The sequence below is a fragment of the Enoplosus armatus genome, chromosome 12 (genome assembly GCF_043641665.1).
Source record: "Enoplosus armatus isolate fEnoArm2 chromosome 12, fEnoArm2.hap1, whole genome shotgun sequence".
In the NCBI taxonomy this organism is placed as follows: domain Eukaryota; kingdom Metazoa; phylum Chordata; class Actinopteri; order Centrarchiformes; family Enoplosidae; genus Enoplosus; species Enoplosus armatus.
Window position 1 is genome coordinate 17,115,193 of NC_092191.1, and position 19,428 is coordinate 17,134,620.

The following is a 19,428-nucleotide window of genomic DNA, read 5'->3' on the forward strand; positions in this document are numbered from 1 at the left end:
CCACAGGCAAAAACTCAAAACAGCATCACTGCCTGCTTTGCTCTCAGCAAAAAATATAGAGACAGAAAAACAAAAAGGCCACAAACGACACATCAGATACACATGCTTAAGATACAGAATACTCAAATCTAAAATATAAAGTCTGAGGATTGTGTAAAAAGTGTCCCAAGATTTAATAATATTAATTATTGTATTCAAACCAATCAAAATGTCCGTAGCAGGAAAAAAAAAAGCTTCCCAACACTGCAAACAGGGTACACCTAATTTTATTTTCACATGACAATATCTTACAATGCCAAATAAGGTAAACATACATTTTATAATATAAAATCAATCCATTGGGTACAGATCTTCCCAAGAATGACTAACATTATTCATACTGAGTATGACGTTCGAACCCTGAGGATCCAGTCGAAATGTCAGCAGCAGAATAAAAAAAGAACAAACCTGTAAAGGAGGGGTCTGTTTGGCTGAGGATGTTGTGAAAGCCAGACAGGATGGTTTTGACTCCTCCCTGTGAGGACCAGAACAACGGGTCAGTCATATTCCTCAGAGCACAGTTGAGGAGGAACATGAGACAAACACAGACCATAAACAGGCGGAAGTGGTCAGTCTGACCTGGTCATAGAGCAAGGCAGCATTGCGGTGGTTGGCGTGTACCGCACCCAGCAGGCTATGAAACACGTGACTCAGAACCTCCAGGTCTGGGGAGCCGGAGGCAAGAAGCTGCAGCTCCATCGTGCAGATCTGCGGGAACAGCAGCACGCCACGCCCGGGCCCGTCCGCCACCACCTCAAACTGGCGCAGCACAGCAGACTCCACCTTCACTCCTAAGAGAACAACCACGCACACACCAGGGCGAGATCAGAGACACAACAAGAGGCTCGCACACAGACATGGAGAGATGACAAACGTCATGCTGACTGGCACGCCACACATGCTAATTCAGACACAGACACTGGCAGGCTGTGTTGCTTAAACAGCTTCATGATCCACGGGCAGTCCCTGCTTCAGCTCCAACCTCCCATCTTGGAGGCAGCTCTTAAAAATGAATTAGCCTCAGTCCTGTGCTCAGCCTCAGAGCAGCATGGGAGCCCCCTCATGATTTACAGGAGAGCAGCCCAGCAGGCTCTCGCGCAGCTTCTGGGACCTCCTTTTATTAATGAAGCTCGCTCTCTCTCCCTATGCACAGCCACACAGTTTGTCTCCATCAAACACTCACACATCCAGATACATTCTGCTTTCAGTAAACATACACTAAGAAGGGTATAACGGCTGCCATCCCAGTATCCCTTAATACCATTTTGTGGAAAATTGTGATGCTTGTGTTTGGTCTGAGGTCAAATTTAATTTCAGCAAACCACCAGTTTTTTTACACTGGTTGGAGTTGGAGTTAATTTATTTGTCTAGCATGAGGTCAGCATTAAAGATTCACTGTTTTCCAGGACATAAGAGTTTTCCAGGAAGTTTAAGTCTCCATTTGATGGGGACTTTAAGTCACAAGATCTAGCTCATGTAGCTGCCTGTAGCTGTAAAATGTAAAACAATGACTCTATTCTCAGGGGATGAAAAAGGAAAAAGGGTGTAATCAGGCCAAGTTCTTAACCTGCGAGACCTGAGTGGAAAGGCAGAGCTGACATAAGAGGCTGTTGTGAGGGGGGGGGGGAGCCCTCAGGCCTGTTTCTGCCATGTCATATGTATGCAATAAAATTATTGCTAAATATCCTCCACAGCAAACCAAAGGAGGATGTGGTTTTTCACACTGCGAATTGCTTAAAACCATGAGGCTGTTTAGCATAAAATCTTCAAGTGAATGCAAGGAAATGCAATAATGAATAATAATCCAACAAATGCTTTCAATTATCTAATTGAAGTCTATAGCGGGAGAAGCAAGATTTCCCAAGGATAAAAATCAGCAGGTTTAGAGGTTGAGACCGATACATGACCTCTCAATCCATCACGATTAGTCGGTTGACTTTTATCACCAACAAAAACAAATGGTCAAGAAGACGGAGTGCATGAAATAAAAGTGATTTACAGGGTCCTTAAAATAACCCCAGGGAAGCAAAAAGAGTGAAGAATGAATCTGCAGTGGGCAAGACTTGAAAGTAAAGCAAACAGGTGAGTGCAGTAGCTGTGGATTCTTGAGGAGGAGTAAATGGGAGTAAGAGTGTGTGTGAGTGTGTGTGTGTGTGTTTGTGTGTGTGTGTGTATGGTGTGGCAGTGTTGACCTACCCTCTTCCTGCTTGGCCATGTCCTCAGGGTTGCTTTCGCTGTCAGCGTCGTAGCCCTCCTCCTCCCCCGGGGGCTTGACGCCACAGCTCTGCACCTCGTCCACCTCCTCAGACAGATCGCCTGCTGGGGCCACCCCCTCCGCCAACACCTGGAGCTTATGGCAGAAAGAGAGAGAGAGAGGAAGAGAGAGAGAGGAAGAGAGAGAGAGAAAGAGAGAGAGAGAGAGAGAGGAAGAGAGAGAGAGAGAGAGAGAGAGAGAGAGAGAGAGAGAGAGGAGGCAAGAAAAAGTCATGAATTTCAACCCAATACAGTCCAAATGCAACAAAACTTTGTTCATCGTCAAGTTAACTGTCAAGTGGTTGGTGAGATAAGATTAATTTCGCAAGAGCTTACCCAATCCTGTCTTTAAAAAAATGTCCTGGACTAAAAATGTTATGCTAAAACATACTAAGAATGACAAGCAGCGGTCCTTCCACTAATACAGCGAATAAATTGCCAACAAAATGTTTTCAAGTGATGAGGGGGAAAAAAAGTACATGATTTTGGTCATAAGACAAATATCAGCTGACTTGCACTCACACAGCCCAGTTCCTTGATGTGAACAGTCAGTCATCATATGTGCACGTAGGAAAACACACGCGCCGCGCGCACACACACACACACACACACACGAGTAAACAGTCGAACTCTAAACCGTTTACTACTTCAAAGAAGAGGCTTACTGTAATACACACCTCTTTTTCTTTCAACATAATAATATGACGCAGCTTTGATATTCAATTGTAGGTGAAGTGAACATTTCAAAGAAGAGACCTTCAGTGGACAAACTTTGTGGTGGAAGATCATCTCGCAGCTTCACAGCACATACTTGTAATGGTTAAGTGAACATCACACTCTGCTGGGCTCACTGAGAAAGAACTAAGCTCTTAGGAAATAGGTAAATCTATTATATAAAAGCTAAATCCTCCTGTGTTGGAACAGGCTTAGTCAGACAGGCATTTTAAGACCTGTGAAAAACACATCTAAGGTGGTGAGATGGGTGGCTCCCACGACCAGGCAGGAAGTCATTTTAGTGGGGACAGACAGAAGATGTTTCTTCTTTTTTATTGTGTTCGTCTCAGTTCTCAGAACAAATAAAGGCAGTTACATGTTCAGTCCTAACCATATATGGACTTGAGAATGGTTCATTAATGTAGCCTACAGCGAGGAGGCGGGCTGTGACTGAAGGACCTTCTTTCTCTTCAGCCTTGTCATTATTGTGAGATATGGTCAACATGTGTGAATATTACAACCAATTTATTCTTTATATGTTTATGAGGACTGTGTTGGAAAACAAAATGTTTTAAAACAAAGTAACATCAGTTTTAAAATGAGGCCATGTTTGGTCTAAACAAAGGCTATCATTATTTGGTCTGCTGTTTTGTTGTACAACAGGCAGATAACGGCTGCTTAGCAACGTAGTGTGAGTGGCCATACACAGCCGCCTTGCTGCTTGATGACGCTTGGCTGGAAAATTATTTTCCTTTCATTGTACAGTTGCCTCCTAAATAAACACCACTGCTCTTTATATTTTTCCATTTCCATTTTTTTGCCAAAGACCCAGTATGTGTTGACTGAACACAATCTGCTTTATTAAAAAAACAGCTGCATATCAAATATACTTTTTTCATTTTTTTGTGTTCGAATTACCTTCATCAAGCAAAGACTCATTATTCATCTGATTGGTTGACACCTGTATTGGTCGGTAGCCCTGGTCATTGGGTACAGTGGAAGATAAGTTAATATCATTGATGAAGTTTGTTTCTGGTCATACATGCTTGTTTAAAAGTGTGTGATCTCTCTTGACTCTCTCTAGCTCTCACTCCTGCCTGACACCTTCAGAAGCATTTGCCCATTTGCAACCTTGTTGAAACTAGTGATGAGAATGCATTTAATAAAAGAGCAAGACAGAGAAAGTACAAAATACAGAGCACAAACAAGCAAATAAGTGAAACCAAAATGAAATGTAACCATTTGGTTCTCTTTTCAAAGCAATTGGTTACTATTTCATATTTCAAGTCTTTTGGGTATTTTATTATAGCTATTATAGAGCTGACAGTAGAGAGACAAGAGGAAATTAGGAAATGAAACCCAGAGGCCACCAGGGTGCCCCTGCTGTAGTTACTCATTTTAAAATTTGAAATCATAGCAACATTCACTTAGTGGGAAACAATAGTGTACATTGGGAGGCAGGCAGTAAAGATGGAGTAGTTGAAGGGGATTTTTAACAATCTAGTTAAAAATAGTTTTAATTAGAAATTTCAAAAAGCTTAATTTTATACCATAGAGGCTGTCCAGCAGAACAGATAGAGATTAGTAGAGTAACATTTTGCCAAGAGCTTTATACTATGAGGAGCACAGATAGCACCTACTGTAGCTTGATACACGAGTAGCTCAAACAACTTGAGAATATAGAAAAGGTGCAGTAACTTCACTCACAGTTTTTCCCAAGGCAGGACTCACCCTGTCTGGCTTCTCCTCAGGGGGATCGGGACCCAATGACACCTCCGCCAAGGCCACTCTCAGGAGAGAGTCAAACAGAGGAACAGCAAGGTCAGAGTTCACCAGCCCTGAGCGAGAGAGCTGGTCTCTCACCTCAAACAGGGTCTCTTCCACTGACTGGAGCTACAGACAAGAGGAGACAGTTTAATTGAAGCTAAGGTTAAAGTGTTTTTTATGGTTGATGTGGTCAGGGATTAGCTGACTTGTGTGAAAGTACATACCTGATAAGAAAGCTCAGGCTCTATCCTCTGCAGGGCTGAGTTAGCACTGTGCAGACAAATAGCCAGCAAGGCCTCAAGGAGACGAATACTTTGTAGTTGCCACTCTTCCTCCAGCTTCTTTGCTGGATCTTTGGTCTTTCCCTCAGCTGGACCAGTGCCAAGGGTGTCGGCTGAATCGTGAGTTGTCTCCTCCAGTCCTAGTGAGGTAGCTGGGGCTGTGGACTCAGGGCTGCCTTTGCCCTTACCATCCCTCCTCTTCTTTGCTTTCCCGTCCTTGGTCTTACAGGAAAGCTTCTGAATAACCATGGCCATGAGGCGCGAGCAGACATCCAGTCCTCCTAGCCTGAAGAACTGCCTCTGAAACAATGGGCTGGCCAGGTAGATCCATCGACACACTGACCAAACATCTGCAGCGCGTCGTACCTGCTCTTTGGAGGGCAGAGCCACGCTATCCGGGGACAGGTAAGGCAGCCGCCCGCCAAGAGGTTCGCTGGCTGTACTGTCGTAACCTGAAGTGTCCTCAGAGTCATTGGCCGAGTCCCGGTCAGAATCGGCCTCTTTGCTGACACAGAGGAAGGCCACACACAAGAAGAGGTTGATAACATGGAGGTGGGTCTCTGCTCGGCTGCGCCCTGGTCCTCGGCCCTGCCCACTCCGGCTCTTATGACGTGGACATGCCTCCTTTAGGCCTTCGTAGAACTTGCTGAGGCTCTGTGGGCCCTCACCAGCCCCTCGGGACCCCAGTTCCTCAGCCAGGACCAAGACGGCCTCCCTCTCTTCAGCATCAGCACTCTCCAGCTCCTGGAGGACCCCGTCAGGCTGCTGGTGTCCAATGCCTATGATCAGAGTCTCAAACACCTTCAAAGCCAAAGAGCGTGTCTGGTCTAAGTAGACAAGCTCTGTCACCTGATTGAGCCCGTTACAACTGACGAAAAGGTCTCTGATCACCCTGAAACAGAAAATATCAGACACAAAACAAACATTACACACACACACACACTCAAGACTCATAATTTGTTTTTAACATTTTAATGCACTATGCCATTAATTTACTCAAAAAGTATCCCCAGGTAGAATATAGCTATGCATGTGCCTCTCACTGCCCAAGGAAAGGATTAATAAGGTGACAAGAAAGGGTAGATGTGAACTGCACACATTTAAACTCTCCTAGATCTCCCAGCTATTAAAATAAACGGCACCACTCAGTCAAATGTAACAAACTCTACAACTAGTCAATAAGAGGAAAAGCCACTGCCATCTCACAGGACCCTTCACACTCCTTTCATCACTTATTTAATATCCTCCCATCAGGCTGCAGATATAACTTCCCCCAGGGCACAGCAAGGCCTTTAAATAAACGAGTCAACTTCTATTAACATGATAAATTAACTGTGAAGGACACCACACACTAACATTGCACGTGAACACACCGGCTATATCTGTAAACTTCCTACTTTATATAATGAATTTGCTTTATCTAATGTGTTTTTTTTGTTGTGCGTGTGTTTTACAGAGACACATCAAAGACACATTTCTGTCACATTGTGTCAAAGTTATCTGAATGTGAATCATACATTTAGTTTGCAAAACAAAGCTGACATTTTACCCTTTTAAAATGTGTTTACTACAGGTATGCACACCCTATTGAGGCAGTGATAAATAATAAATTATGCTATTACAACGCAGGGTAAATTACCTTAAAAGAATAATGTGTCACCTCTGAGTGAAGGTTCAATCAACATTGGGAAAGAGAAAACAACACTCTCAAGAGAGGTGCTGACATTATGCACCGACTAAAATCAAAACACTTTAATCTCAGCGTGGGTTTGTCTACCCAGTATGTTATGGAACTGAAACAGATGTTAAGTTGATGCTTTGAGCTCAGGGCATGAGATAGATAAATTTAATAGATTAAAACTGGCTGATTTTTTCTCTAATTCAGCCTTCTTCTATATTAATGTAGAGTTGATTAATTCTGCTTTTTCAGAACATTTCCTCTTTTCATTAGTGGTGTGGAGGTCCATCAAAGTGACTATCCATTAGCCTGAATATTTAATGCTCTCATCTGAAAAATATTCAGAGTTCTGTTATGCGTAAAGCCAAAGGAGCAGTGCAAGATGATGAAGGGGCAGGCAAGATGTCCGATGATGTACAGCTTACTTGTCTTTTTACTTGTCTTGCCATAGCTTTTCCGGTTGCCATGCTTTTAAATCAATGTGTACATTGCATAAAAAAATAAGTCATTATGATCTTAACATTTGTCTTTCAATACACTACCGAAGTTTGTGAGACCAATAAACACTTAAAAAGTCAACACTCAGTGTCTGAGCCGTCTCACAAACTACCAAAATTCACACGGTTGCCCAAAAATTTCAGCTTGTGTAAATGTTTCTTACTCTCTGAACTATGGGTACAAGTCGTTATTTACCTCCTTATCTCCTATCCTTGTGCTTGCTGACAATAATTTGATCTTCAAAATGGTAAGCACATATTCCTTCATACCAGTGTAGAGATTGAAGAGACTAAAAGATAATGTAACATATAAGGAAAACTGGGGATTGATGATCATCATTAACTTTACATTTTTACTGTTTTTATTTCACTTAAGCTTAACAATACAAATTATTTTTTTTATTTTGGGTCATCTAATGTACCAATATTTCAAAAGAAAAAAAAAACTCAAATATGTAATTGGTCCACCAGATGGAGCCGTATAGTCTAACCTAGTGAGATTGGCCATATAAATGCAAGGACGTGTGTTTCCGCTCTGTTTAGAAGCAGTCGTTCAGGAAGCATCCTCTTACAACTCATGATTTTGGTCTTGCTGTGCAGTAAATATTGCAGTTTGGTTGCCAATGTTCCAGGGCATACTGACAAATGTATTTTTTAAATTCAGACCAGTTACATTTGAGCCCGCTGTTTATTTACCTTGTGTGCTGCGACCTGAAATTTCACTAAAACTGTGATTAAACAGACTAAATCCAATGTGTTAAATATACTGTATATAGCTGCACAAAAGTGGAATTCTTAGAGATGTTTTGAACAACAAAGAATAAAAAGACACTACAGTCATATAGCTATAGTAAGTTGATTACGTGGCCACATTGTCTAAATTTAACAGCCAATACAGTTTTGTGCCCCCACATAGCAGTAGATATTTTAGTCAATGTGCGTTGAGCATGGGTGATACCTGTTCTTGAAAGGCTGTACAAGTATTGGTTCTGTATTCAAATGTATATTCCTGATACAACCAATTCTATTAATGAGCTTACTTATGCATATAAATTACAAATATCCATTGAGCAGCTCGGTGTTTGAACAAAAATGCATTGACAGTACATGAATTAAAAAAAAACAAAGGTATCATGTGAAGTTTAGGTAGAACACCACCAGCACAAAGTGAGATTTATCTGAATATACGACTTGTATAATGATGCCCATTACATAATCATGGACCTAAAATTGTCTCTAAAGTGTCTTTTGAAACAGCTCAGATGACAATCATCACAGCTGTAAAGACTTTAAATGCTAGTCAAACCTGCAGAGAGCAGAACAACATACTCTGAATTTTAATAGGGAACCTATCAGCCCGCCGCTGACAGACAGCCTCAAAGCACCCATCCATCCATTTTCTATACCCACTGATCCTGGTCGCAAGGGGATACAACCTATCCCAGCATGCATTGGGCAGGAGCTGGTACACAGGTCACCAGGGTTAACACACATTCACACTGACATTCACATAAAATATTTAACTGATAATATCCAAACCAAAAGTAAAATATAATTAATACAGTATTACACCAAATCAATTTTCTCAGCATTTTGTTAAATGTATCCGGACAAACACCAGAAGCACCTCCTGTTGCCAGACTGATGTAGGCGCAACAGCGTTACATAAACAGTCAATAATCTTCCATCTGTCACTCAGTCTACAAAGCTATAATAAATTATTGATTAGCATCAATTAGCAATGACCTGGAGACAGATCTAATGACAAACAATGTCCAAGTGGATTAGGTGTCCTACTTTGAGCTGGCTGATTGTATTTGCTTTATGTGATTGTATAGAAGGAGCAGAAGAGAAATTAGCTAAAACTTTTTTCAAAACAACGAGATATTAGTCTACACACAGATTATTGATGCTTCTGCACATTTACTAAACCCAAAGAACAGCTTGCAGCTGCACATCTGAAAATGTCAAATTTAAAACACATCTTTGGCAGAAGCCTGAAATGCTCTCCAATACTACAGGGAAAACCCCAGAAAGACTGACTAAAACAATCACTGAAAAAAAGATAGCTTAAATTGATGTAAAACTACTCACCTTGATTTGAGAAGAGCAGGTAACGTTTGCAGATAAATGAGTAGTACCTCCACAGGCAGGCACTGCGTGTGATAGCTGCAGACCTGAGTACAGACAGTTGAAACCCCCAGCTGTTGGGCATGGTGGGCCAGCTCTACCCCTCGCTGCAGCACAGGGTTGAAGATGTGTGTGTAGAGCTGCCACTGCACTATAGCGTTGCCCCGCAGGGTCAGGTGGCATACATGGCCAGCTATCTGCTGGCTCAGCTGCCAGTCCTCACCAAACACTAGCTCTTGGTAGGCCTCCAGAGCGTCCCACTTCCACAGCATGTCCTCTGCCCCCCCTCCACTTGGAAGAATACCCTGGGAGCGGTAGCACAGACTGGTAGAAATGGCTGAAGGTTCCCCGTGCTGCAGTGTCTCCTCCAGGCCTGGTAGCTGGCTGCTGTCCAGAGTGCAGATGTTACAGGAGGCCAGCTTGGCTTTCTCTGAGGGCTGCCCTCCACCAAGCTGGTCTAGGATCAGTCTGCCCAGGACACTGAGAACATGAGACTGGTAACTACGCAGCCCTGGAGCTTGGAAGGCATGCAGCAGGGGTACTACGACTGAGCGGGGGTCCATACAACAGCAGATTCCAACAGCCTGTACCCCAGCCAGAACCTGTAAGACAGCTGGCCCACTGGGGGAGAGTCTCTGCAAGAGTCGCAGACATTGGTGAGCACAGGCAGCCAGGCAGCAGCAGCGCTCGGGGTAACGCACTGCATCACCCTCCATCCCATCCTTGCCTTCTCCGTCCTCTTCAAAGGGATTGCGTCTAGCAGCCTGCTTGAAAGCAGAGACGGGCAAACCTGACAGGTCTCTGTGGTGATGCAGAAAGTGGGAATATTCACAGCGGCGGTGGCGGCGTCGAGCGCACACGGACTGATGCAACTGCTCTGATTTTGCCTTCTTTACAGCACTGATGATCTTGAAGACCCCTGCAATGAGACCCCGTAGCCTCTCTGAAGCCTCACCTACTACTTCAGAATCCCTGGCCCTGCCAAGTCCCTCCAGCCGCAGCACTGTGGCTTCGAACAGCTCCAGGCCGCGGTGCTGGACAAACTCGTGGATGAGCTCCAGTGCCTGGCTAAAGAAAAAAGGGTTGGGTGTGGAAGCCTGAAGGCAACCCAGCAGCACTTGTAGTACTCCCTCTAGAAGCTCAGGTAGCAGCAGCGCCCTGTGGCGATAGCGGGAGAATGAAAAGTCATCCTGGACCTCCTGCAGGGTCTTCTTAGGCCGAGGAGCAAAAGGGTTAGTCTGTCTGTCCAAGCAGCTCCGGATTTTGAGGGTGGCTCGCAGCAGGTCTGTCAGGCTGCGTCTCAGGCTATCTGGGAGGGTTTCACTCTGACTCACATCCACTGACATCAGGTGCAGGATGGTGCGTAGAAGCATCCTCTGAACCAGTGCGATGGGCTCTTCCGTCCAGCCTCCAGCAAGCTCCTCTACCCCTGTTCCACCTCCACTGCCTCCCCCTGGACCACAGCAATCTCCAAACTCAGTCAGGATCTCAGTGAGAGTAGGTACAACACTGACTGCCAGGCCAGGGTTATGGTTGATGCTCATGTCAAACTTACAAACCTTCTCCAGCAGGGAAAGCAACACATGGCAGAGATCGAAGGGTGAGTTTTCCATGCGGTTGAAAATTGATATTGCAGCTGGGTCTGTCAGGGTTTCAGTGTCCGCCGTCTGGGACCCAGGGGCCCAGGGGTGTAGGTATGGTGCACTCATGGTTTCCGTGGTGGTGGCGGCGGCGGTGGATGTTAACTGTGAGTTCTCTGAACGATGATGCTGACAGCTTACCCGGATGGTGGAGCCATGTGACCTTCGGCTCCTTGCACCACCGGGGCCTGGGACGGCCTTGTCTTCAGGGTTGGCTTCTGAATCTGAGGTAGAAACCTGGGACTTCCGAGCATCCTTTACAGAGTATCTCTGCGCTGTCCGGCGCGACCTCCGCGATTTCCAGGTGCCACTGCCAACACGGGACCTCTTCCCAGAGTTCTGTTCATCTGTCGCAGCCTTGTGTCCTGCTCTGAGAGGGGCGGCCTTCACCTCCCGGCTGAGGAATATCTCCAGTAGGGACGGCAGGGTGAAATCTGTCAACACACAGGGACATCTGTCAGTTTCACTCTGGATGTACATATACACCTATATATCAAATGTAAATACATACTGCTATTTTGAGTCACATCAAACTTAAATTGTATACCGAAGTCATATTAGATTAATGTCCGTTTATGTCACATTTTAAGAACTGATACTTAAAAATCAACATTCCCACAAGTTGGAAATGTTTTAAGCGTAAGATGAGTAACATAAAGCTCAGCTGCATGTCATCAGCCCTTCTGTGTTTGTTAAAACACACTCAGTAAGAATTAATTAAAGTAAAAATGTCTAGGGTCCATGTTACAGAGTATCAGCAGCCCTGTACTAAATACCGGTGTCATCCTGAGGTCACAGGCCTCTGCAACCAATGAGCAATCTGCTCTTACAACTACTTACTGTAACACTAAGATTCAACATAATGGAGACATTGACTACAATGGTCAACAACTGATTCATCCATCTCAAAATGAGTACAGCACACAGTTTACAGTGTTAAGCAAGTAAAATACTACATAAAAAATAAAAATTAGTCATTTGATAGGAACATCACAATGCACACATTCCACTGCCTTCACATAAACCTACCAAAGCTAATGCTGAAACATTGCTTGACCTTAATAATTGGTAAAGAATTATGTAATTATATAACTGCATTTCAATTTGTCTGTGCAAATGATATTACTATACAGTTTTCACAGAGGGAACTGTAAAGCACAGAAAATTGTATACTATTATATGAAGTGTGTAAATTGAAATCATTAGTTACAAATCAGGAATGAGATTTAGTCACACGCCACCACAGCTGGGCAGCGTGAGATATGTGCTGTTACCATCAATATTAACAAGAACAAGAAATGGAGGAAGTATTTGTGGGTACTGACCTGGGGCTTTTTCCTCCTGTACAGGGATCTTCCAGACCAGTGGTAGGAGAGACAGCAGCAAAGTGAGAAGCTCCTCCCGGCAGGTCAATTCCTGAGTGCAAGAAAACACACTGAGGTTACCTAGAAAGCTTCCCTGCCTCCCTCCCTTTTGTCACACTCTGACACTCCCATCAAAGCGAACTGTTGTCCATACTCAGTACAGATGTCCTTCTGGGTTTCACTACTTTCAACAAAGAGAATTTAGTTACTTTGATTTGCTTTGTATTGGAATTTAACCGTTTTCCCAAACGGTTCCCTGGAGCTAGCTATTTATTTGTTTATTTGTGTGCATTTAGTTAGTTAGTTAGTTAGTTAGTTAGTCTTCAGTGCAAATGTGTCAGGGAGCAATGTAGCATCTACATGACAGCCTTACTTCCAAGACCTCGGGGATCTCATGCCAATCCAGGGCATACCTCACAGCAGAGAGAGAACCAACTCCTTCGTGTGTTAATTAAAAACAATCAACCTACTCCCTCATGTGTGAATTAAAAATGATCAGCTTGGCTGTCAAAACATACAGTATTTTCTTTTCCCTCTATAATACACACTCTCACTGCATGTAATCGCTACATTTTGTGCAGTCAGTGTCATTCCAGGTTCATTTCAATCTTTTCAAAGTGTTTTGTTAGCTACTTCTTGTTTTTCTCATAATGACAAATAAGTGATACTGCTATGGGTGTGCAGCTCCATTAATCATCAATAAATGGTCATCTTTGATACAGTGAAGAGAGAGAAAATGAGAGGATGAGAAAATGAGCGGTTTCTTAAAATGTAATGAGTCTGTTAGATACTCTCTTACTCTGGTAATTGTCATGAATACTTTTACTCTTTTTAAAACTCTCTCGTTTTATTTTATTACAGTTTTTTTGGATACCAACTATAGCACAGTCAATATTTGTGAGGCTGATACTGTGCTGATATTAGCATTTGAGAGTTTAAAAAATGTGATCATCACATATCGGCCAATTTTTTTTTTTTTTTTTACGTAAAAACACATAGAAAATCTTTATCCAGCTCACTTAGTTTTGTTTTTTTCCAATTGTGACCAAGATACATACTGAGCTGGACATTTTACATTGTAAAATAAATAAACTTTTCAGTGCAATTTGGTACACAAAGTATTTAATAGAGACACTGTTTCTAAATGACCTGTACTGATATTTCTTGCTACTTATCGGCCAACATATACACCGATACAATACATCTGCAATAAGCTGGCAGATATATCAGCCCGATTCAACTCTAACCACCCCTGACTGTAAATTATACAGCTTTTTATCTGGTTGTAGCTAAGCATTTGCAATTTGAATAATTCAGTTGATAATGTACCCAGAGATGACATTAGCCTGACATTTAACACTTGGTCAGCTGAAAGTGTGTACGAGTTTTGCTACCATTACATAAGGACATTTTTACTGAGCTAGACCTGAGTCATCTAAACTGTGTCAGAACTAAACAGACAGAGAACGGGTGGCTCAGGGTGGGAGCACTTAACAGCACAGTGGAACAAACCCAACTCAGCATAGATTTTCTACTAAATTCAATCATAAGATTTATGATTTGAAACCATGTTCTGCAAACTACAAGTTCTTATATACCACTAATAAATAAATGTTATTACTAAAGGCTTGACTCCATCCAGGCCACAGCTGACGCACACAGATGACACACAGCTGGAGCTTGTCATAACACACAATGAATGCATTCAATTCCTGTCGTAAAAGCTCCCATTAAAAGAGAAAATATGATGAATGGGCGTAAAATTAGCTAAAAGATATGAACAATACGATGCCACAGGGATGCTGACACAAAAGGTCACATTCATCACGTTACAATATTTCATTCAATAATAATTTGCTACTTCAAGTCAGAGGATTATAAACTTCTTCTTCTACTTCTTTAAAAGACTGAGCTTAGAGATCACATCTGTCTCTCTGGAGAAAGAACCGGCAGACCCTTTTAAGAACAGAACAGATTTGTATAATGTCAAAAGGTAACAGTGGCTGATGGACTCCTTGTCCAAATACTGTTCACACATCAATGGCTGTGACACACTGTAGCACACTGTATTTGTGCATATTCAACTTGTTTATTCACTGATGTCACTGTTGTACTTTCTCTCTTCTCTCTTCTCACATTTTCACATTGACCTTTTATGTGCAGCATTCAACTTTTCATGTGAATGCCTCATAATTCACTCTGATAGGAGTCTTAATTGTTACTTGACCCTAAAAACATTCACAGATCAGATCTATACATAACTGAGTGAAATGTAGCCTGGGCTCTGCTGGTGAAGACTGGGCTCTGTCAGAGAGCCAGTTAACAGAGCAAACAATACCTGCTTCTGTGAGGCCATTCCTATCATTTACCAAGAGCACCTAAATAGAGTGCTCACAACTCTACTGTTGTAGATATAAACAGAATGGCTCCATTTGCCCATCATGGTACGGTATTTCCACCAATACTGTGTCAAACCACATCTGTTATTTTAAAAGAGGGTAGTACTGACATATTCTGTGTATTGTGTGATAAAAATACAGACAAATATACAGTCAGTTGACACCCTATTCTGAAAGTTAAATGATAGTGCTACTTCACTGTTCTGAATGGATTTGCATTTGCAGCGCCAAAATCTAAGAGACCAACTTTCTGTAGTCAAAAAATCAAATGTGTGGGCACTGCAGAGTTCATTTCCTATTGAGACATAACCACCCTGCAAGTTGTTGCAACACCAGCCACAGACGTAGAGAGTCTAAATGTCCACTAAACAAATATAGAGACAATATTGGCCATGTGGTGGATACAGTGTCTGGAAATCAAAGTGGGCATTCAGTTTCTCATGTGAGTTCAGGTACAGTCATGGAAATGTAAGCATCTCCTAATGTGAAATATGTGCAAGCAGACCATTGAAAAAAAAGGTTATAATTAAACTCCAGAGGATATTTTAAATATTCAGTATGGTTTAGTGAATGCCATCTTGTTTGTACATGAGATTATATAGCATCTTATCATTGCATAACTTATTTTTCACTAATGGGTTTTATTGCACTGCGGTCACTAAATACCGCTTTAATCTTACCAGCTGATGTCCGCCTGATGTTTGCATAATCTCTGTTGCTTTTATCATGCGTTTTCATTATACCGCATCTCTGCTGCAAACTCAGTTTCATTTTGATGAAGAGAGATTAGTCGCAGCAGAGGTTACATAGGCTTATGTACAGTAATTTGAATTTGTCATGCTGATATGGAACAGCTGCATGAAAAAAAGTTTAATAGATTAATTAAAAAATGTGAGGCAGAACTTAAAACTAAACGCAGTGGCCTAAAGCTCAGTGTGAGTATTACTGAATGTAACGACAGTATTAGCATGAAATGTTTTTGACTGCTCAAATGACGTTGAATCCTCTGACATCCTCACCTGGTCAATGATGGAGTCCAGAGTGCTGAGCAACAGGAAGCCCCGTCCCCTCACCAGGTACTCTCCCAGTGCCACCATGTGACTCTCCTCCTCATCCTCCTCCCGTGCCTCCGCTCTCTGGGCCACCGCACTGCATAGTTGATGTACATCAGTCAAGAACTCCCTCGCCAGTGTGTTACTGGCCCCACTCATGTCTGAGCTGCAGCAGAGATAAAGATAAAAGATAATAAGGCTGTGGCACAATCAAATCTGCCACACATCTGTGCAAACAATCAAAAACACTTTGTAGGATTATGAATAATCAAACCAGCAGGTTGTCATTTCTGGGTAGCTGCATGGTTTTTAACTTCATACTGTAATTGAATCATCTTCACAGATTTTAATGGCCAAAATGCCCCCTTAGAAACATCAGGCAGAGTCATATATTTTGTTTCTGGTTTAACTCTTAGTAGAGACATTCATTGGCAGTGAAACTAAACCCAAACAGCTTTATGTATAGTAGAAAGCTGAGGTTATGGATGTAATTGTAAGTATTACCAGTACATTTAGAGTTCCTCTCACAGTGTCAAATAAGACATAATAATCACACATCTGCTGTGATACTTGAATGCATATTAAGAATTTGGAAGCAGCAGATACAGATAAATTAATTTTTGCCATAAAAACAAAGAAAAATAAAAGTTTTTTTAAATAAGTAAAACATCTATAAAAATGACAGTTTAGTGATGATTACGCATACGTTTGTTTGGGATTTTATCTATGATTGTACTAATGTGACAAAGGTGCAGTTTAATCACATTAGTCATTCTGTTAGGGTCAATGTAATGGAAGTGCCTGGATACCAACTAAGATACAACGAATACAGTGAGATAAAAGGAAAAAGCCTAAGCTGACAACATGGTGAAATCTAGACAATCATGTCCATATCAATAAGCAAAACCACCTACTGGTCCAATTATGCATCTTATGGTCAAACCTTACAATCTAGACTCATGTAGCTTGAAGGTAAATAAGAAAACTGACTTGTACCTCCAAGGTAGTATGTGTATGTCTGCCATAAACTCATGTTCTCGAAATGTATCTGACAATAAGCCGTAGGTCTCAACATACAGTAAGACACACACCTCATGCCTCTCTCTATTCACCGTTTAAGACACACACCCCATTTGCAGGACAACCTCAATAACAACCGTAACTAATTCCATCAGACAGTAACCAAATAACTCTTGTGATCACTTTTACACGTTTACATTTCTGCCGTTTAGGTGCTGCTCTGATCCAAACCTACTTAAAACAAAAGACGAAAAAAAAACTACAACTATGATTAACTACAGACGCTGGCCTCTGTAACATACATGTATAGTCGTTTTCATCTTACCAAATGTTACTGGGCCCAACAGTTTCCTTCCAGTCATCTTGTGTTTGCTCCGAGCATGACTGCAGTTCTGCTAGCTGTATCTGCATACCTCCTCACACGACTGCTGACTGAATTTTCTGTTCTGCAGCTCAAATTCCATTAAATTGGAATTTCAAATGGAAGCTTCCCAGATTCGCAGCAGATCAGCGTATCACATGAAAGCATGTGATGTCACATGGCGAGGGGACTGGCCTTGGGAAGATTGACGAGCTCCCAGTGCCCTGTAGAAGACCTCCACAATCCACCGTCATTCACAGTAACTGCCTTTGTTTTCTGCACTACAACAATCATTTAATTGTAAATTGTAAATAAAAAAGGCTTTTAGGAACAACTAGAAAAAGTGCCAAAAAGAGCCAAATGTTAGGTTTGATAAAGCATAAATTGCTCTATATTACAAGATGAAACCAACAGTGATTTTTATTTGAACCCTTTTCTTCTGTCATTTCTAATTCTATTCTTGTCTCTCATCAAGATTGCAAGGTTTCCCAAAAATGCTAAATCTATCAACACTAATTCCATAAAGATGTGTACAAAATTTGGCACAAACCATGTTTTTTACATTTGACATTAACTCTATTGTTGTCAATGTATTGCAGCTCCATTCTTAGTTATAACTGAGACCACAAGGTTTCCAAAAAATAATTAGCAAAACACGTTATAGGGTCTAAATGGTTTCCAGTCTTTTGTAGAGATCATTTGCCAGGACATTTGTCACCTAACAGTTTCTACACCATAGATAGGAAACGATTTTTAGTCTGACATAGGGGTTACCACTTGACTTCAACTGCAGTGATAGAAAGCAGCAGCGAGAAGGTATGCACTGAAAAATGGTCTTGCTAAATAAGGAGGAGCTCATTTTACTGACTGAGAAGGAGAATATGATGTCAGAATTTGGTCAGAAGAAGATAGTGTGAAGTGGCTAGAGGAAGGAGAAGGATTCAGCCAAAGCAAACCAATCACAGTATAGAGTCAACGGATAGACACTTTCTGTAGAGGTGCACAAACAGTGTATCCCCTTTATATTCCTATGAGTACAACAGAGGCATCTACAGCTCACACACCACAACACTTCCATACAGAATACAAATCGAGCTTTACAACTCTCCCTCTGTGGACAATTAACTTTGAGATTGACCAATAGACACCGTATAGATTGGGGATGTGGCACAGAGTGAATCATTTTGTCTATACACAGCAATCGTTTGATTATTTTATCATAATTTTGCATACATTAGCTATATTATGAAATGGTGACATTGCAAAGATATTCTTATTAATATCCGGGTATTAAAACATTTTGCCCTAACTTATACTGAATCTGTGACAACTACATTGTTTCAGTATGACATTACAAAGTATTTAGTGACAAATTCAAGCTTTAGTCTGGTTGAAACATGTCTGTCCACTGAATGGAGCTTATTTAGGTCACAGGTCACTCTCAAGCAAGCCAGACGCACATCTAAAAGGCTTTGACATGCTATCAGCAAGTCTGACCACATCACCACTCAAACTAGCACAAGATCACAATTATGTGTATCTCTCCAATATATACAGTTTTTACACATGTTGGTGAATAGTATTGTAACGAGGATGATAGGAGGAGCAGATGATGTAAGTACGAATAAAGAAGAAAGACAAAAATCAACTGTCTGAGTTACTATGTACCAATGAACCAGAGAAAATATGACCTCACCGTACTTTAAGGCTCAGTCAGGTTTGGCTTCTTGTAATAGCTAAAGCTAGCGTATTGTATTACACAAGTCACACATGCAGCACAAACCTCAATCAAAAGATAAGCTTTGATCAAACAGCCCATACTGTATCTTCATCAGTAAAGGCTAAAACAAAGACTCTGGGAGAAATGTATCATGTAAATATGTTATTAAATTAGATACAATGCAATACAGTTTTGTAAAACATAGTATTTGCTTATCAAATATTAAAAGAATCATTCTAACTAATTTCTCCACCAGCTTTGTGCCACCGTCCTCTCAGTTGTTTTACCATTACCACAAGACAGTAATTAGAGACTTAGTAAACTGAGATAATGGTTTCCATGATATCCCGCATGCAATTTTGCGCTTCCCCTCTGGCCAATTATTGTGATGTTCTTCACTCTAACTGAGTTAATTAAACAGTAGAGGCTTTTTTCAGCGCTGTCCATTTCAGTGTGGGTAAACGTAAGCAAATATCGGTTTCATGTTGCCATAGCAAAACATTTTCTCAAGAG

The 19,428-nt window shown here is 41.7% G+C and overlaps 1 protein-coding gene across 1 annotated transcript in view; it reads right to left on the minus strand.

The window, feature by feature from the left end:
* The window catches only part of lyst (lysosomal trafficking regulator), a 38,339-nt gene extending 22,359 nt beyond the window's left edge, over positions 1 to 15,980 (minus strand). The window contains exons 1-9 of the mRNA XM_070915702.1: positions 15,782 to 15,980; positions 12,325 to 12,415; positions 9,324 to 11,433; positions 4,998 to 5,946; positions 4,714 to 4,899; positions 3,466 to 3,468; positions 2,236 to 2,389; positions 619 to 830; positions 448 to 514 (exon numbers count right to left, since the gene is read on the minus strand). Of these exons, the coding sequence (XP_070771803.1) occupies positions 448 to 514; positions 619 to 830; positions 2,236 to 2,389; positions 3,466 to 3,468; positions 4,714 to 4,899; positions 4,998 to 5,946; positions 9,324 to 11,433; positions 12,325 to 12,415; positions 15,782 to 15,973 (3,964 nt within the window). The 5' untranslated portion in view covers positions 15,974 to 15,980. The remainder of the gene's footprint in view (positions 1 to 447; positions 515 to 618; positions 831 to 2,235; positions 2,390 to 3,465; positions 3,469 to 4,713; positions 4,900 to 4,997; positions 5,947 to 9,323; positions 11,434 to 12,324; positions 12,416 to 15,781) is intronic.
* Positions 15,981 to 19,428: the final 3,448 nt, after the last annotated feature.